This window comes from Nannospalax galili, unplaced genomic scaffold (genome assembly GCF_000622305.1).
Source record: "Nannospalax galili isolate Female #2095 unplaced genomic scaffold, S.galili_v1.0 scaffold101, whole genome shotgun sequence".
NCBI lineage: Eukaryota > Metazoa > Chordata > Mammalia > Rodentia > Spalacidae > Nannospalax > Nannospalax galili.
Genome location: NW_008345700.1, coordinates 1,958,954 through 1,977,147, shown reverse-complemented (window position 1 = coordinate 1,977,147; position 18,194 = coordinate 1,958,954). Strand labels below are relative to the sequence as shown.

The 18,194-nt window shown below is 50.9% G+C and overlaps 2 protein-coding genes across 3 annotated transcripts in view; both read left to right on the top strand.

Moving 5' to 3' along the window:
• Positions 1–14,882, top strand: part of Nop14 (NOP14 nucleolar protein) — a 22,739-nt gene extending 7,857 nt beyond the window's left edge. The window contains exons 6-18 of the mRNA XM_008841867.3: positions 379–501; positions 1,217–1,348; positions 5,185–5,503; positions 5,984–6,114; positions 6,693–6,778; positions 8,077–8,212; positions 10,531–10,632; positions 11,202–11,355; positions 12,323–12,482; positions 12,907–13,054; positions 14,129–14,247; positions 14,420–14,575; positions 14,761–14,882. Of these exons, the coding sequence (XP_008840089.1) occupies positions 379–501; positions 1,217–1,348; positions 5,185–5,503; positions 5,984–6,114; positions 6,693–6,778; positions 8,077–8,212; positions 10,531–10,632; positions 11,202–11,355; positions 12,323–12,482; positions 12,907–13,054; positions 14,129–14,247; positions 14,420–14,575; positions 14,761–14,860 (1,866 nt within the window). The 3' untranslated portion in view covers positions 14,861–14,882. The remainder of the gene's footprint in view (positions 1–378; positions 502–1,216; positions 1,349–5,184; positions 5,504–5,983; positions 6,115–6,692; positions 6,779–8,076; positions 8,213–10,530; positions 10,633–11,201; positions 11,356–12,322; positions 12,483–12,906; positions 13,055–14,128; positions 14,248–14,419; positions 14,576–14,760) is intronic.
• Positions 14,883–16,443: 1,561 nt separating this feature from the next.
• The window catches only part of Mfsd10 (major facilitator superfamily domain containing 10), a 4,159-nt gene continuing 2,408 nt past the window's right edge, over positions 16,444–18,194 (top strand). Inside the window, exons 1-3 of one of the 2 annotated variants that reach the window (XM_029567716.1) lie at positions 16,444–16,895; positions 17,294–17,402; positions 17,628–17,731. In XM_029567716.1, the coding sequence (XP_029423576.1) occupies positions 16,722–16,895; positions 17,294–17,402; positions 17,628–17,731 (387 nt within the window). In that variant the 5' untranslated portion in view covers positions 16,444–16,721. The remainder of the gene's footprint in view (positions 16,896–17,293; positions 17,403–17,627; positions 17,732–18,194) is intronic. The other variant, XM_008841866.3, reaches the window with a different exon arrangement.

Here is an 18,194-nt window from a genome sequence, read left to right as displayed (position 1 = left end):
TATATATGTTTTTTTATGCATGTGTGTGTGTGTGTGTGTGTGTGTGTGTGTATACATGTGCATGTGTGCATGAGAGCACATGTATGTGGGTACCTTTGGAGGTCAAAAAGAGGGTATCAGATCCCCTGGAGCTGGAACTCCAGTTGTGAGCTGCAGGGCAGAAGTGCTGGGAACTGAACTCCATGGAAGAGCCACACGTATTTGTGACAACTGAGCCATCGCTCCAGCTGCCAGAGCAGCTTTCTGTCTCGAAAAGACATAGATGTAGCTCAGCCTCTTCCATGATGGTGCCTGGTCATTCATGGGGTATGTTGGGAAGTGAGCTTCATGCTTCTTTTCTCTTTGTAAAAAATACTGAAAGCATCTTTTCTACCTTAGCCCGATGCATATGACATGATGGTTCGTGAGCTTGGCTTTGAAATGAAGGCACAGCCCTGCAACAGGATGAAAACAGAAGAGGAGTTGGCAAAGGAAGAGCAAGAACGGCTCAGGAAACTGGAGGTGTGGTCATGTGCACTGAATGGGGCGCTTGGTTCTGTGGGTGGGGCCAAGTTGTGGCCTATCCTTTACGGGCTTTTCCGCTTTGTGCTGAAGGTGGGCTGTCTGAGACGTACACTTGAACAGTCATGGATGTAGCTTTTGTTTAGAGGAGGAACTGTGAAGTAAAATGCGAACAGTACACAAGGGCACTCTAACTCCTCCCCCCAAATAGCAGCTGATAGTTTAGGGAATTGCTTATAAACTGTTCCTGTCATTTGGTTTTTTGAGGTGTCATTGTATTTAAATAAAAATGAAGCAGAAAAGTACTTCTGCAGCTGGTTGTTTAAACATAGCTATGTCACAGGCCTTGCAGACTCTGAGTGTTGTAAATAGATCTGCTGAGTTGCGCTATCATGGTTGCGTTCTCCCTCTGTTTTGGTGCAGCCGGTGAGACGTGTCATTTGGGTTGTCAGACCTCAAGAATAGGTTTTCTCTCCCTTTTGGCAGGACAGCATTTCTGCCACCAAGGTTGATCAGTTTGTTAAATATGGAAGTCTTCCAGGCTGTGCGCCCCTGTGTGTGTGTGTGCGTGTGTGTGCGTGCGGGCGGGCTCACATCTGTGACTGAAGACTGCAGACACAAAGCAGGATGAATGCCCCATGTCAAAGCAGGGAGAGCAGGCCTCCTTTTTGCAGATCTGATGAGTACAGTGTGACGTCTTTTTCCTTGCGCTCAGGCTGAAAGACTTCGAAGAATGCTTGGAAAAGATAAAGATGAAAATGAGAAGAAACCAAAGCATATGTCGGCAGACGATTTAAATGATGGCTTTGTTCTGGACAAAGATGATAGGCGTGTGCTTTCTTACAAAGTAAGGTGTTTGGGTTCCCTCCCTTAATGTAAAAACCACATTGTCTAGTATGCATTCTAGGAATTCCTAACAACTGGAAATTTTTAATCCTTTTAAACAATTTCTGTCAAGTTTTTCATCTGTATATTTCTGACATGTCTAGTATTGAACTTTATGGAGAGGACAGTGGTAGCATTGCTGTCCCTCGAGAAGGACCATGGATTGACTTCTTGCTCTTTAGTCCGTTGTTAACACCAACCGCTTTTTGATTGTGAGTTAAGATTACATGACACTGTACTATTGAGTGAGCTAACTCAGAGTTCTGCGTAACAGTATTATTGATGGTGGTGGTTACTTTTCTGTAAGACAGGTTCTTGTGTATAGCCCAGGCTAGCCTACTCACAATCCTACTTCCTAAATGCTGGAATTTGAGGGATGTGCCTCTTTACCCATCTCGAATTCTGAATTTTTTTCATGAAATATTGAGAACTGGTGGTTTATTTGTTGTGTGGTGCTAGGGGTTGAACCCAGAGCCTTGTGTGTGTTAGGCTTGCATAGTACCACTAAGTTATATACCCAGCCCTGGTGCAGTCTTTAATTCACACAATTTATAAAGAGTTGGTCTCCTTAAAATATATTAGTCAGGGCCAGGGCAGGAAAACTGGCTTGCCTAGTGTTTTGAGATGGGTCCAATACATAAAATGGAGTGTTGCTGGGCATGGTGGTGCACGCCTTTAATCCCAGCACGTGGGAGGCAGAGGCAGGCTGATCTTTGTGAGTTCAAGGCCAGCCTGGTCTACATAGTGAGTTCCAGGGGAGCTGGGGCTACAGGGAGACCCCGTCTCAAAAAGACAAAAAAAATAAATAAAAAAAGAAAAGAAAAATGGAGTGCTTATCAAAACAAACAAAAGAGTCACTTCACATGAGCAGGTGCAGTCCCAGAGCGAGAAGTCAGTGTCATCCTCTGTTCCCAGACCCCATGTCACACCTCAGCCACTGCTGCCTTCTACATCCAGTGCCTTCCACGTCATGGTACTGTGCAGCTCTGTGGCAGAACCTAAGCTTTTCTCATAATCCTGGCAGTAGGGTTCTCTGAAGGGCTGTATTGGTCCACTTTCTTGCTATCATAGTAGATTTCCTGAGGCTTAGTAACTATCATAGTTATATCTGAGCTCACTGCTCTCTAAGTGTGAGGGCTCAGTGCCATCTTCTGCTCAGGCCTAGTGAGGACCGTAGTTGGGGGAGTGCATGCAGAAGAAAGTACTGTGACCAGGTAGCAGGTCCAAGAGAGATGGAAGGCCCAGGCATCCGCCTTTTCTTTTCTCTTTCTTATGTGAACAGTTTCTTGCCTGCATGTATGTAAGTACCTGTGGAGGCCAGAAGAGGGTGCCAGATTCCCTGGAGCTGGAGTTACAGACTTGTTAGCCACCATATGGGTGCTTGGAGCCGAACCTTGGTCCTCTGCAAGAGCAGCCAGTGCTCTTACCTGCTGAGCTTTTCTCCAGCCCTTCTCCACCTGTGACTCCTTTTATAAGTTTTTTTTTTTTAATTTCATTTTCTTGGGGGCTGGAACCCTGATAACTCAAGAGTCTTGGGGAGCCTTGTCTGCAAGAACACAAGCAGATCTCTGAGGTGTCCTCAGACCTGGGACTTCCTTCCTCCTCCCCTATCAAAGCTGCTTTCAAGGTCAGGTTAGCCACGGCTGAAGCACAGAAGACTAGAGTCTGGCCCCTGCACGCTCTGGGCCATGGTCAGAATCCATGGTCCAGCCTGGCATTGAGAGATGATCTAGCTCAGACAGGAACTGGTTGGACACCAAGAACTGCCCCTTAATCCCTGTTCTTTGTGATCTGCTGCCCCAGCTCCATCAGTGGGACATTTATTCAAGGGCTCGTGTGCCACCACTCTCACCACACCAGCAGCCCTACGGTCCCATGCATATAAACATGCATTGGCTGGGCTGTGGAGCAACTGCTCCTGCTGTGAGCCAAGCCCTGCATTGGTACTGGATGGCCAGGATAGGAACTTCACTGTTCTCATCTAAGGTTGGAAGAAGCATCTCTGGGGACCCATATGCACAGCCTCCCCACTCTGGCTCTCCCTGCATCTCCTCCCCCTCACAAAGGCTGCCCAGGCTGTTTCCAACAGCCCTCCAGATGGGCCACTGACCCTACTAGAAGCCATGTTGCACATTTGTTTTTAAGCACTTGCCTGGTGTGCTGTTCCCTATGTTCTCTAGGAGGCCCTGGTGGGCCCACCACTGAGTGAAGGTGTTGTGGCTCTTCAGAAGCCATGTGTATGTGGCTAAGGACTGTGAGCTGATCTTGAAGCAGGACAGGGCTTCCTCCCTGTTCCAGTCTCACTCAGCTACTCAGGCTGTGAAGGGATTGATCATCATCAACAGTAATGGAGGCCATCTATAGGAATAGTCCAGGTGTTGGTAGGTACAGCCCCTTATGGCTTAGTCTTTGCTGTGTGATTGCCATAGAACCCACACCCAGGTACTTGGCAGTTGGTCTTCGCATTCATAGGCAGGGTGGGTTCTGATGGGCACTGTCTAGTCCAGTCCAGGGCCACCTCATCTGTGGTAGGTGATCACACCAAAGAGGTGGATAGCAAGGTGAGTTAGTCAAGGTCACCATGTGGGGAATTGGCTTGGATGCTCATAGTTTAGGGTGGATAAACTCTTGGGAGAATGGTGGGCCATATTTGGAGAGCTCTTGGGTCTTTCCCAGGTCATATTAGTTGCAGGTAGTGAGCACCCAAGCTCCACATGGCCCTTCTTCATAGCTTCCCATGTGCACGGCCCAAGCATAGGATCTGTTTTGTACATATTGGAATATGTTTTAACTTACGTCCTGCCATCCTGACACACAGGGAAGCACAGGTCTTTTCTCTGCTGCATTTGAAGCATATTCCCTCCTCATCTCAGGCCAGCACCAGGCTGAGGTGCCCTTGGCTGTTCAGCCTGCACTAATGCTCAGGCCATCAGTTTTGGGGCAAAGCTTCCTGGTGTCCACAGCGTCTCATGGGACATCTCAGAATGAGGTGCCCCTCCAACTCCAAGGACTCTGCCTACCCTGAGGCCTTCCCTGAGGCCAAGAGGCCAGGGAAACACAGCAAGCTAACTTGGTTGCCAGGCACCCTACAGCCCTGCAAATGTCCCATCCCCTCCTGAAGTGGAAAGCAGGGTCCATAGGACTGTCTGGGTGACCTTTTGGAAACTGGGACTGTTTAACTTGAACCCAGGAGCTTTATTTATTTATAAAGTGTTGAGAAGGAATCTTGGTTGTTCATGTGAAATATGAATTGGTGATGGAAAAGCAAGTCATCACCCTCTAATTGTTTTTGTCTAGGTGGAGAATGAACATTAGCAGATGAAATAAATCCTGAAAGGTCAAAAAAAAAAGGTGTCAGAGCCCCAGGAACTGGCTGGTTGTTAGCCACCATATGGGTTTTCAGATTTGAACTCAGGTCCTCTGCAAGAGCAGTCAGTGCTCTTAGCTGCTGAGCATCTCTCTAGCCCCAGGCTTACTCTTTATAACAGCTCTCCCAGGAGCTAGTCTCAGGCCAAGGAAACCACACTGCTCCTCCTAAAGGCAGCCCTCCTTGACAGGGCTATGCACCAGGCCTCATCTCTTAATGGTCCCTAACCTCTCAGCATGTCACTGAAGACCAAGCTTCAAACACATGAACACTTAGGGGACAAACCACATCCAGTCTATGGCAGAGTGAGTGTTATAAAGAGGGGTGCACAAGGGGGCCCACGGCCAGGGGACAGGCAAGTAGTAAAGCATTGTTACCACATGGTTTTTCCTGAAGGGTGTTCTAACTGTGGTCTCCTGGCCTCTTTCTAGGATGGGAAGATGAACATTGATGATATCTCTGAGGCTCAAAGCAGGGAAGCCGGTGGCCCAGAGAGTGACCAGGAAGAAGACGATGAGGGCAGTGAGGAAGAGGATGAAGATGAGGAAGAGGGTGACGACGGGAACAGGGAGGACCAGGAGGAGAGTGATGACCCAGACAGCCACTCAGACCTGGAGTCTAACGTGGACAGTGAGGAGGAAAATGAGACGCCAAAGAGCAAGGAACAGCACACTCCTGGGGAGAAGCTGCTGGGTTACCATCAGGACTCTCCAAGCGCTGCCCGAGCCGAGCTGCCCTACGTCTTTGCAGGTAGACTCAGTGCTGGGATTCAGAGCCAGTGCTTTGCCCATGCTAGGCAAGTGCTTTACCGCAGAGCTGCATTCCCAACTTTGTTGGGTTTCCTTGTTTTCTAGAAAATTTCCATGACACAGTCACAGTGGGTTGTGTGCCAGGCTCCCTCCCTGGGAGCACATTTTGAGTGCGAGGTCACGTTCTCATTTGTGGTGTCTTTATTGTGGACAGGTGATGTCATCCTTGGTGACCATGGGTCCAGGTCTTGGCATAGGTTCCACATTAATGGCCATAGAGAGTTCTTTGAGCAAAAACAGACGAGGATGTCTTTTGGGTGCATGACTCCTTGGATGAGAACGTTCCCTATGTCTGTAGTAATTCAGACATGTACTTGTATAAATAGGCTGGAACTGGAAGTGCCTACATTGTTATCTGATGATGGAGATGTGAATTGTCCTGTGGTCAGTGTCAATTTGTGCACGTTTCTGTCTCTGATAGCACCTGAGTCCTATGAGGAGCTGAGCTCTTTGTTATCAGGAAGATCAATGGAAGAACAGCTTTTGGTGGTCGAAAGAATTCAGAAGTGCAATCATCCAAGTCTTGCAGTGGGAAATAAAGCAAAATTAGAAGTATGTGGGAAGAAATATGTGATGAGTGTTCATTTAATCCTGTTTCTGTGATGTCAGACTTGATTGGAGTTGCACAGTATACAGTGTGCCTCGGGCTCCATTCGGGCTTGATGCCAGTGTGGTGACTTCAGAAGCCCTTAACGTGGGCAGGCAGAACTACCCCAGGGCATCAGGTGCCGCCGTGCTTCAGAGCAGGCCGTTATTTCACTTCATGGCCACCAGTGGCAGAGGCTTTCAGGAAACAAGAACCTGTCCTTTCCTCCCTAGTGTGTCGGCCTGTGAGCCCTGAGGTGACAGTCATGTACTGCCATGCAGCCCTCTTTTTGATTTCTATCAGTTCTGCAGCCTACCAGCCCACAAAGAATGCACCTGAGCCTTAGCCTTTATTTCTCTATCTTTCACCCCTCTGCAGTCCAGCAGCTTCTGGCAGTGTCTTTGCTCCCACTTTGTAGGGATGCTGGGGTCTGCCCCTGGATTCTCTTGCCCCGCTGGACCTTGGAGTGTAATGAAAGTTGTAAGCTTGTGGTTTGGTTTTTCTTGTTTGGCACTGAGCTCTCTCCCAATTCATCTTCCTGCAGAAATTGTTTGGCTTCCTTTTGGAATATGTAGGAAATTTGGCTACGAATGATCCTCCAGACCTCAAGACAATTGATAAGTTGGTTGTGTAAGTAAAATGCTTGTATTAACAGGAATATGGGGCTAAATTCAACAAGATTTCTCCTGTCTAAAGTTATAATATGCATTTTGACATCATTGAGGCGGTCAGTGGTGGTGTGAACTTGGCAGGCAGGTAGATTGTCCCTAGCGCTGTCCACGGGCCTCACAACACGTACACACTGCCCTGACCTCCTGGCAGCTTTCCACTCCACACTTGCTGCAGAGATGGAACTGATTTTAAATTAGTACAAGTTGGTTTTAAAGTAATGAGCCCTTTAATTTGTTTACCGCATTAACAGGTAACTGCCTTTTTCATTCACTGTCAAGCTCTGGGTTAGTTCAGCGGTATTCAGGGTACATGGCAGAAGGACCCTTTGCTACCACACGGGCCCTGCAGGACTGGCTCTGCTTGGGTCCAAAAGTGCCACGCTTAGGGAGGTGCGTCCCTTTGTCCAGCCAGGGATGGCGCAAGGGTCCTGGCCTTCACTGCTGTAGTAACCGATGACTCTTGTGGCTCCCGGCTCCCAGTCCTGCCGGCTGGAAGAAGAGCAGAACAGATCTCCAGGAGGAGGTGGTGCTAGGGTGAGATTGGTGAGACTCTGCACCTAGAGGTGCTTCTCTGAACCACTTCCTGCCGTGTGCCGCATAAGTAGCTGACTATGCCAGCTGGGTGTGCAGAAAGATGGCCTCACACAAGTATTTATGAGGAGGAAGTGAGTTCATATGTGAAGTGTCATGGCTACACCTACAATGTGCCCAGCAGTGCTGATGCTATAAACATAGGTGTGTCCACTACAGCACTGTACCAGGAATTTTAGGAAAAGATAAGAGTATGGATTATCATAAAATGCTTTTTGTACTATTTCCTGGGTCACCAGGAAGGTCCGCCATCAGACACCAGTCGTAGGAAAGGTGGACTCTCTGGGCTGGGCACTTGGCTCAGTGGTAGAGCACTGCTTGCTGTACATGAAACCTGGGTTAGTACCCAGCAACCATGAAACAGATTAAAAGTAGGTTCATCTGGAGGCTTTCCATTCCAACTTGCTCAGTCAGCAGGTGACTGAGCCGGCATAGGAAAACAATCTTTTTTTCTTTTGTTGATTTTTTTTTTTTTGGACAGGGGGGAAGTTACAGTGTAAACCAGGGTGGCTTCAGTCTCACAGAGATCCCCCTACCTCCCACCACGCCCGGTGTTAAAAATCTGGCCATAGTGTTGTGGTGGGAGGAAAGTCTTGAAGTGTTATGTTTGGGGAGGTTTTGATTGTTATTATCTCAAGTTATTCTCTATCATGTTTTGTCTAACAGGCAGTTATATAATCTTTGCCAAATGTTTCCTGAATCTGCAAGTGACTCCGTCAGGTTTGTTCTCCGAGACGCCATGCATGAGATGGATGAGATGATGGAGACCAAAGGCCGGGCAGTGTTTCCAGGGTTGGATGTGGTGAGCAGAGGGGGGTTAACTGGACTGTTCCCCGCTGCCGCCAGCATCCCAAAAAGGAAGGGCTGCAGAGGTTGCCAGGCCTGTGGCTTTGAGAAGTTGACGATGCCTCAGCCAGGGTGTCAGCCTGTGGGCTGTGTGCCCCAGGTACCTGTGGATGGAACTCTGCACATTTGTAGATCTCAGTTCCCCTGTGGCAGTGTGACGAGGTTGGGCATTCCTGCCAGACCTCCAGAGTGCGCTGAGAGGAGTGCAGCAAGGCCTGAGGAAGGTCCATTGATGAACAGAAAGTGTGATAGAGGAGCTCTGCTTTGTTCTGGGGTCATCCAGACACAGAGGAAGGCAAACACAACCACTGCTCTCCTAGTGATCCCAGCCTGTGTTCTACTTTGCTTAATCCCAGTTTCTCTGTTCCTTCTAATGTGGAAGAGTCTTTAAATACCTGGGGTTGTTAATGGTTTCGAGGTAGTCTTCATGCCGCACCACGTCTTTGGTGCCTTTCCAGCGTATGCAGAAGTGCTTCATTCATCACCCAGTGTGTGTGGACATGGATTGGCAGTCATTCACAGAAGCCTGGGATTGTTTTAGTATGTTTTTTTTAGTTGTTGTTGTTGGTATTCTTGAAACTGTAGCCCCAACCGGCCTGGAACTCGCTATGTAGACCAGGCTGGCCTTGCACTCACAGAGATCTGCCTGCCTCTGCCTCCCAAGTGCTGGGATTAAAGGCGTGTGCCACCAGACCTGGCTTATTTTAGTGGTTTTTAATATTCTTCCCAAAAGATGACTTGGCCTGAGTCTGCTAATGGCTTGGGTGGGTCTTGACCCAGGACCTTCTTACACATTTGCCTGTTTAACCCAGGGATATGGTAGACACTGAAATCAGAGCCGGAGCCAGGACACCTGGTCTTTGCCTCCTGATGAGCTCATTTTCTGCTGAGGAAGTACCAAGGGGATGTTGAGCTGCCTGGGGTTAGGTCCCAGGTCCTTTGCAGATGCACGGTCTTGTGTGGGTTCCTCAGCCTCTCTAGCATCTCTGCTTATGTAAAAAAAGGGATGCTGCACATTCTGACAGTGGCCCAGATTGAAGGCCCGTGCCACCGAGCCTGGCTGACACCAGCTCAGATAAGCTAACATACTAACCCTCACTTTGACCTATTGGTGCTTTGACCTATTGGTGTCAGAATAGTACCCACCTCACAATTTGCTGTAGAGCTCGTACTGTGTTCTGTTGCTGCCAAAATGAGGAACCATGGGGCACCAGGATTTTGCCAGGCATGGAGCTGGCAAAGCTTTCCTCCCCCCTCGAGTCCAAAAGTGCTTCAGTAGTAACAGAGTCTGCCTGGCCAGGAGAAGGGGAGGGAGGGAGGGAGGGAAGGAAGGAAGGAGGGAGGGAGAGTGTGTGTGTGTGTGTGCGCGTGCTCCATCTCATCCTTAAAATATAGTAACGGTAGAGGCTTTGAAATCGTGCTGAGGTTGAGGCTCCCTAGGGTGAAGCTCCTGGTCCTGACTTGGTTCCTCAGCACAAGACACATTCACAGCGTCAGGCCACACCGAAGGCCACCTGCTGGTCTCAACATGGTCCTGGTAGGCTGGGACGCCGTATTGGCTCCTGGAGCCTTGTACTGCACCGTCCTTCAGGGGTGCCGTGCTTAGCACTGCACCTGCTTCCAGTCTCCCTGCCTGTGCCTTATCCACAGCTTTTTGTTGAGAACGAGCACTGAGCTCTGCTGTGTAGGAAGATGAAGTGTCTAAGCCACAAGGTGAAATGAGTTCTTTCTGCAGTGCTGTAGCCTCCTTGGGAGCATCTCTGAGTCACCAACTAATGTCAGCCTGAGGTGCAGGGTGAGGTCTGGGCTAGAGCCAGGGCAATTTCCTAGTGCTCTGTGAAGAGGGGATAGCAAGGCAGGCTGTTCTTGCTTTCACATGAGGCTTAAGGCAGGACTGAGGGTGAGGGTGACACCTGGCTGCCTCCTTCCTAGCCAAGGCAGGAGTGGCACTGAGTGTGAGGTTAGTGAGCACTCTCCCTCCCCAGCCATGGGAGCCTGAAGCTTCAGTTCTTCAGACTGGAGATGAGGGTTGTAGACCCTGCTAAGCTCACAGGATAGGACAAGCCCTACCCTTTTGGGCATTGCAGAGGGTCCTGTGTGTAGGACAAGAACAGGAGGGCAGGGGCACCCTGGGAGGTGGTGAGGGATCCCTGCTTAGCATCATGTAAGTGGCTTCTGGCGATGCCTACTGTGTGACTTTCATGACCAGTTTTTTTTGGGGGGCCCTCTGAACTCCCTTCTCCTTTAATCTGTATGACAATACTTTCTTTCCAGCTCTTCTATTTGAAAATTGCTGGGATGTTGTTTCCAACCTCTGACTTCTGGCACCCAGTCGTGACGCCTGCCCTGCTGTGCATGAGCCAGCTGCTTACTAAGGTTGGTCCCCTCTTCCAGAAGCAGATAGGGTTGGTATGGCCTATGGTCCCAGCTACGGGCAAGGAGGGTCACGGTAAATCTACAAGTTCAATACAGCTTGAACAACGTAGAGATCCTGTGTCAAAACAACAAAATAATAAGGCTGTGGTTACTGACCACTAAGATGAGGCATAGAAACCGTTCCTCTCAAAGGTCCTGGGAGAAGCTGTGAGGAGTCAGGAGTTCTGAAATCAGAAGGCAGCCTTGTCCCTCCCAGAGCTCCTGACATCAGAAAGAGTTCCAGGTGGGGCTGGGTGGAGGGCTGGAGTAGGAGGTCTGAATTAGCATTACAAGGTTAGGTAGAGGGGACCCCCCCAAAAACAGTGGTACCATGATCCACTTGGATGGGGGCCACGTTCATTCCCTTTTGATTCATGTTCAGACTGTTCTTTTTCCATGATTGGTGCATGCAGTTATACCCTGTAGACAGAGCTTCATAGTCAGCAAGCCTGTTTCTGAGGGACCTTGAGTCTACAGAGTGCAGTAGTCCAGAACATGACTCCAGAGCAGTAACTTCCTTTGGCTCCTAGTGTCCAGTGCTGTCCCTGCAAGATGTGGTGAAAGGCCTGTTTGTGTGCTGCTTATTCCTGGAGTATGTGTCCTTGTCGCGGAGGTTCATCCCCGAGCTTATCAATTTTCTTCTTGGGATTCTCTACATAGCAACTCCAAACAAGCAGAGCCAAGGTGAGTTGATTTTTTGAGAACTTTTTTGAAATAATGTATTAGAGTTTATTTATTTATTTATTTATTTATTAGAGTTTATTTATTTATTTTACTAATTCATAATCATTCTGGGAAATTGAGAAAAGATTAAAAAATCTAAAGTTCTGCAGCCCAGGGCAGCATCTGTGTTTGTATGAATGTGTGTGTACATTCACACATTGGATACCAGCTTCATGTGAACACAAGTGTCCAGTACGTCCATCTCTCCAGGACCGAATGCTAAAGACATGTAAAGTGTTTCAGCAGATTTTTCTGTGTTGGAAGAGTAGTGTTTGGGACTAACTGCACTTTTGTCCTCACACTTTTTTAGGGGTGAGGACAACTAGGGACTGAACCCAGGTCCCTTTTAGGGGTGAGGACAACTAGGGACTGAACCCAGGTCCTCACACGCCCCCCCCTTTTAAAAAATATTTTATTATTTTTATGTGTATGAGTGTATTGCCTGCGTGTATGTAAGTGCGCCTGTGTTGTGCAAGGCTTACAGAGGTCAGAAGAGAGTGCTGGATCCCCTGGAACTGGAGTTATGGACAGTTGTTAGCCAACATGTGGGTGTTGGGAATCGAACCCAGGTCCCCTGCAAGAGCAGCTGGTGCTTTTAACCGCTGAGCCATGTCTCCAGCCCCAGTGTCCCCTTTTTTGTCTAGTTCATTTATCTGTATGCTGGTGATGACTGTCTTCCTATGAGGCAAGGCTGTGGTCTGTCTTGGTCATGGCCTAAGACCCTGGAGCCAGGTATAAGTTCTGGCAGGCCACAGGAAGTCTGTGGTCACCCAGGTGTCCTTTCTGTGGCTATTTGCCCAATTCCAATGGCTCTACAGTGTCTGGCAAAGCCTAGCAGCTTGGTGAAGGAAGAACTTTTAAAGGCTGAGCTACTGCAAAGTTGGCCCTGAGAGCCAGAAGCATCTGACCTGTCACACTTGGAATTCAGGTTCTGCTCTGGTGCACCCTTTCAGAGCACTTGGGAAGAACTCGGAATTGCTCTTGGTCTCTGACAAAGCAGATGTGGCCACGTGGCAGAGGGGAAGCCTCTCCCTGCACTGGGCAAGTAGGCTGAGCCCCAAGTCAGCAACAGAAACCAACCACATCAGGTATGTGTGCACATCCCTGAGATGGGGAAACCGGGCGTCTTACTGCTGCAGTTTATTTCTTAGCTAATTTGTCTTTTGTAATTGTCCTGTGAACCTTTCCTGGCCTTGTTGATATGGTGAGTCTTTTTTCATCTGAAACAAACTTCTAACATACATAGCAGTACTTTCAAAATGTGTCTGCTTGATTAGGACCCGAGGTGTGGCGCCCCCTTTTCAAGGTGCTGCTACCTTTCCTGAGCCTCTTTCCCTATAGCAAGCAGCAGTTCTTGACTACTGCAGTGAGCCACTAGCGTCTGCTGGTGGCTCTGCTGGTGCCTCTGCTGGGTTTTCCAGGCTGTGGGGGCTTATTTTGCCAGCATTATCAGCCTGCCAGCGATAAACTGAACTGGGACGAGCAGGTCCTCTCACTGTCCCTCCTTTGCAGACTGTCCTGCCTGACCTTGTGTCTGGCCCTTTTGAAGCACTGTGTGCTCATGTACAGTGTGCTGCCGTCCTTCCACCCCATCATTGGGCCCCTTCAAGCCCTCCTGACAGTGCATCTGGTGGACTGCAGTCTCCCGAAAGAACTCCAGGTAAGGTTTCCTGCACTAGAGTGCATTGCCTGGTAGTAGACCATCTAGGAGCTAGCACCAGGCTTTGAGCATTTGGGGGTTTGTTTTAGGTTTGGGGCTTTTGTTGCTTTGTTGTGTTTTATAGTATCCAGGTCCTCTCTGACCTGTACCCTTGAGATTCAGGTTTCACTCTTCAGCTTTTCAGAACACTTGGGAAGAACTTGGAATTGCTCTTGGTCTCTGACAAAGCAGATATGGCCACGTGGCAGAGGGGAAGCCTCTCCCCGCACTGGTCTCCCTGTAGCCCCAGCTGTCCTGCAACTCACTAGACCAAACTGGCCTTGATCTTGTAGAGATCTGCCTGCCTCTGCCTCCTGGGATTAAAGTGTGCCACCATGCCCAGCTTAGTATTTTTGTTATTGAGATTGTAGTTTAAAAGTCATGATTTGGGGGGGGGGGCTGGAGAGATGGCACAGAGGTTAAGAACACTGACTGTTCTTGCAGAAGACCCAAGTTCAAATCCCAGCACCCACATGGCAGCTAACAACTGTCCGTAACTCTAGTTCCAGGGGCTCTGACAGCCTCTTCTGTCCTCAGAGGGCATTGCACGACACGGGTGCACTTACCTACATGCAAGGCAATACACTCATACACATAAAATAAAAATAATTTAAAAAAAAAAAAAAAAAGTCATGATGGGGCCAGGTGAGGTGGTTCCTGCACTTGGAAGGTAGAAACAGGAGGGTCTCTGTGAGTTCAAGGCTGGCCAGGGCCACATGTCTTAAGGAAAGGGAAAGGAAGTTAAGTATAAGCATAATTTCATCAGTAATCATTTAGAGATAGTCACCACAACAGGATGAGCAGCAGCACACTTTTGCGGAACTTCTCTTGTGCACCAAACATTGGGCCGAGCACTGTACATGCACCTCCAGCAGTAGTTCAGAAGTGTGAGGTCTGTAAGTCTCCACAGAATGAGGACCCAAAGCCTGGCTTTGCCCTCATGTCACTCTTGAAGTCCTGAGTCCATGGGAGGACCTCAGGTAGGTACCCTGCTCACGGCCCACAGTGGTCAGCACCAGCTTTTGTCTTCCTCAGGAGCTGTCTCGAAGCATACTGTCAGAGGTGGAAAACCAAAAACAGCTCTACCGGCCACTGGTCTTCGAGAAGAGCAAGCCAGTCCCGCTGAAGCTCTTCACACCCCGGCTGGTCAAAGTGTGAGTACTGGGTGCCCTGAGGACCCCGGGACTGGGGCTGGAAGTCTTGGGGCATCAGCTGAGTCAGTACTTGCAGCATGTGATCAAGGGGAGAGGCTGCTCACCTGCAGGCCGGGACTGAAGGGGTGGACTGGACTCACACTCCTCAAGCCTTGTTGGTCCCCAACTTCAGGCTGGAGTTCGGACGGAAGCAAGGCAGCAGTAAGGAGGAGCAGGAGAGGAGGCGACTCGTCCATAAGCACAAGCGGGAGTTCAAAGGTGCTGTCCGTGAGATCCGGAAGGACAGTCAGTTCCTGGCTAGGATGCAGCTCTCAGAGATCATGGAGAGGTGAGGACAGCGTGCATGACTGGTCTTTCTCAGCAGCACCAGGATTCAGGGTGTCTGGCATGCAGCAGCCAGGCCTGAGGGTTGGGCTGAGCAGGTTTAATTCTGAACTGTTAATGTTTGGACAGGAAGAGGGCAAGAAATCCTCCTCAAACTGGCTAAAAGTGGCATTTGCTTTTTCCCTTTAGGGATGCGGAAAGAAAGCGCAAAGTCAAGCAGCTTTTTAATAGCCTGGCCACACAGGAAGGGGAATGGAAGGCCCTGAAGAGGAAAAGGTTAAAAAAATAAACCGTTGCATCAAAGAAGCCAAGATGCACTGTGTGATGTGATGAAGGGCCACAGCAGGGTGGGGTGTGTTCTTGTGTTCTTGTTGAAACTTATCTTCTGGGGCTGGAGGGATGATGTCAGTGGTTAAGCGCACTGAAAACAACAACAACAAAAAACTTACCTTCTATCTCTGGAGGCGGAGGCAGGGGATCTCTGTGAGTTCCAGGCCAGCCTGGTCTACATAGTGAGTTCCAGACCACTTGGGGCTACAGGGAGACCCTGCCTCAAAAGAAGGTCAAAAGAAAAAAAATATATGTAACAACAAAAAAAAAAACTTACCAGCCATAACACAGATGAGTTTAGAAATGTGCTTTTGGAACTAGGGACTGTGAGACTTTACACTGGCAGCTGATAGCCACACCAGATCATGGCATTCAGCAGTGGTCCCCATACATGGATGTGGCACATGGCTGTTGCAGTTTGGATGAGGACACGGCATGAAGACTGCACAACAGAACTGCCTGTCTGCACATGCTCAGGACCACCTGCCTAGTAAACAGCAGGTGACTGGTCCTTGTCACCTTTGTAGGATCTCTCACCAAAGCAGGCTGGTAAGGGCAGTTAGGAGTTTGATTTTGGACATGGTGAAGCCAGAGTTGAAACACAGAATGAAGTGTGGGTGCCTGTACGACGGCTCAATGGTAAAGAGCACTGCTCTCCCAGAGGAACCAAGCTGTTTCTAGCACCCACATAGGTGGGTCACAGTTGCCTGACCTCTTTGGGCACCTGGTCGTGCCCACACTCAGTCATACATACACATAATTAAAAACAAAATAGCTGGGGGCAGTAGCACCTGCCTTTAATCCCAGCACTCAGGAGACAGAGGCAGGTGGACCTCTGTGAGATTGAGGGCAGCCTCGTCTACATAGCAAGGTCCAGGCCAGTCCAGGCTACAGGGAGACCCTGTCTCAAAAAACAAGAAAATAAAACCTTTTCATCTCTGTGCCAAAGTCTGGCGCTCAGCATGGTCATCCTTGGATGGCTCTGGAGACGTGCCGGGCTGAGCCAGTACTGCCAGGAGCAGCCGGGATTGCAGAGGCTCCATTGGACCTGTGCAGTCACAGCCTGGGTTGTGTGTCTTTTGGGGAGGGAGCCAACATGCACCGTCCCTGATGTGGGAATGGGGGCACCGGTGGGACCAAAGTGTGGTTTCGCTGCTATCAGAAAGTTTAGAGGTGTGTGGTGCGGTTTCTGAAGACACACAAGGCTCAAGTTGAGCTCAAATTCTGTAGATTGCTGAGGATGACCTTTAAGCAAGGGTGGCACTGTAGGAATGAGCCTCCATGCCTAGCCTCTGGTGGTTCATTAGAGTAAGCTTCGGGGGAGGTGGAGGCCGGAGGGCCAGGAATTGGTCAGCTTTGGCTACAGGAGACCCTGACTCAAACGCACCCAAGTGCCCAGGCTCCGGGACTTGTCAGACGACGAAGCTCTGCACTCCAGAACCTTTCCACTGGCAGATCCAGGCCCTCCCGCACCACACAGGGTCCCAGGCTCTGACCCGGCCCGAGGCTGCCGGAAGAGGAGGTGCCGTCTTGCTGCGTCCGGGGCGTGGCCGCTCCTGCGCGGTGCATTCCCCTCTGGGTGCCCCTGGCCCGGAGCTTGGCCCACCGTGGTCGTCGTGGGTGTGCTGGGTTCAGGCGCGCGGTCCCGGGGTGCACGTCGCTCCCCACTACCCCCGGGTTTCCCGCTACCCGTGCCCTGTGCACAGCCGGATCCTGCCCCGCCCCCTCTGCGCTTCTCTATTGCTGGCGGGTACCCGGAAACTTAGCTCCCAGGAACACAGGCCAGGTGGTTGCCACCCCAGCAGGTCGGAGCGGCCACCATGGGGTGGGGAGGGGACGCTGGCTGCACCCCGCGCCCGCCGATCCGCCCGCAGCCCGCGTCCGAGCGCCGTGTGCTCACCGTGGTCTTCTTCGGCCTCCTGCTCGACCTCCTGGCCTTCACGCTGCTGCTGCCGCTGCTGCCCCAGCTACTGGAGAGCCATGGCCGGGCGCGGGTGAGCGCCCCCTAGGCCGGAGTACCCCCTTCCCAGGGCGCAGTACCCCCTCCCCAGGCCGGAGCACCCCCTTCCCAGGCCGGAGCACCCCCTTCCCAGGGCGGAGTACCCCCTCCCCAGGGCGCAGTATCCCCTCCCCAGGCCGGAGCACCCCCTTCCCAGGGCGCAGTACCCCCTCCCCAGGGCGCAGTATTCCCAGGCCGGAGCACCCCCTTCCCAGGGCGCAGTACCCCCTCCCCAGGAGGATGCAGAAGCCCTCCCTAGAGCGGAGCGACCCCTCCCGAGGCCGGAGCACCCCCTCTCCAGGGCGCAGTATCCCCTCCCCCAGGGTGGGAATACCCTCCTCCCAGCCCACCACATGCTCATCCATCCCTTGTACTTTTTTCCTTGTTCCTCAGGACCCAGTCTACAGCTCCTGGCAGCACGGAGTGAACTGGTTTGCGACAACCATTGGGATGCCAGCTGAGAAGAGGTACAACAGTGTCCTGTTTGGAGGTAGGCATGCCAGTGAGTGTCAGACTGGTCAAGCTTGGGTTCTGGTCCATCCTCCCATCCTCCCTGCCTGGGCTCCTGCCACTTTGGCCTTTCCTGCAGAGCCTCCTTTGACTGACAGGTATGTTCTTGCATTGAGGCCACCTGTCCATGGCCTGGAAGTGTGGGGCCCAGTGTGACCTATCCTCTGGGACTCCTACAATGTTAAGGCTGCTGGTGATGGGGACCTCTGTCTCTCAGGTCTCATTGGTTCAGCCTTCTCCCTCCTGCAGTTCATCTCGGCACCACTCACAGGAGCTGCCTCTGATTGCCTGGGGAGGCGCCCAGTGATGCTACTGTCCCTGGTAGGGCTCTGAAGCCAGGTGCTTGACCATAAGCCCTGTGGGTTTGGCTGGGCAGTGAGGAGAGAGGGCACCTGTGTATCCCTGGGCCAACAGTGGGTCCTCATTCCTTCCGGAGGGATCCCTGGTCCACGGTGTTTGTTGCACCAGGCCAAGTACACCTAGGGAAGGCATGAGGAAACACGAGTAGTCCTTGATGCCCCACCCCACAACAGGGCAGGGTCTGAGAGGTGTTTTCTTGTGGGTTTGGCTGGGCAGTGAGGAGAGAGGGCACCTGTGTATCCCTGGGCCAACAGTGGGTCCTCATTCCTTCCGGAGGGATCCCTGGTCCACGGTGTTTGTTGCACCAGGCCAAGTACACCTAGGGAAGGCATGAGGAAACACGAGTAGTCCTTGATGCCCCACCCCACAACAGGGCAGGGTCTGAGAGGTGTTTTCTGTGTTGTGTCCCCCGACGGCCCGTCCT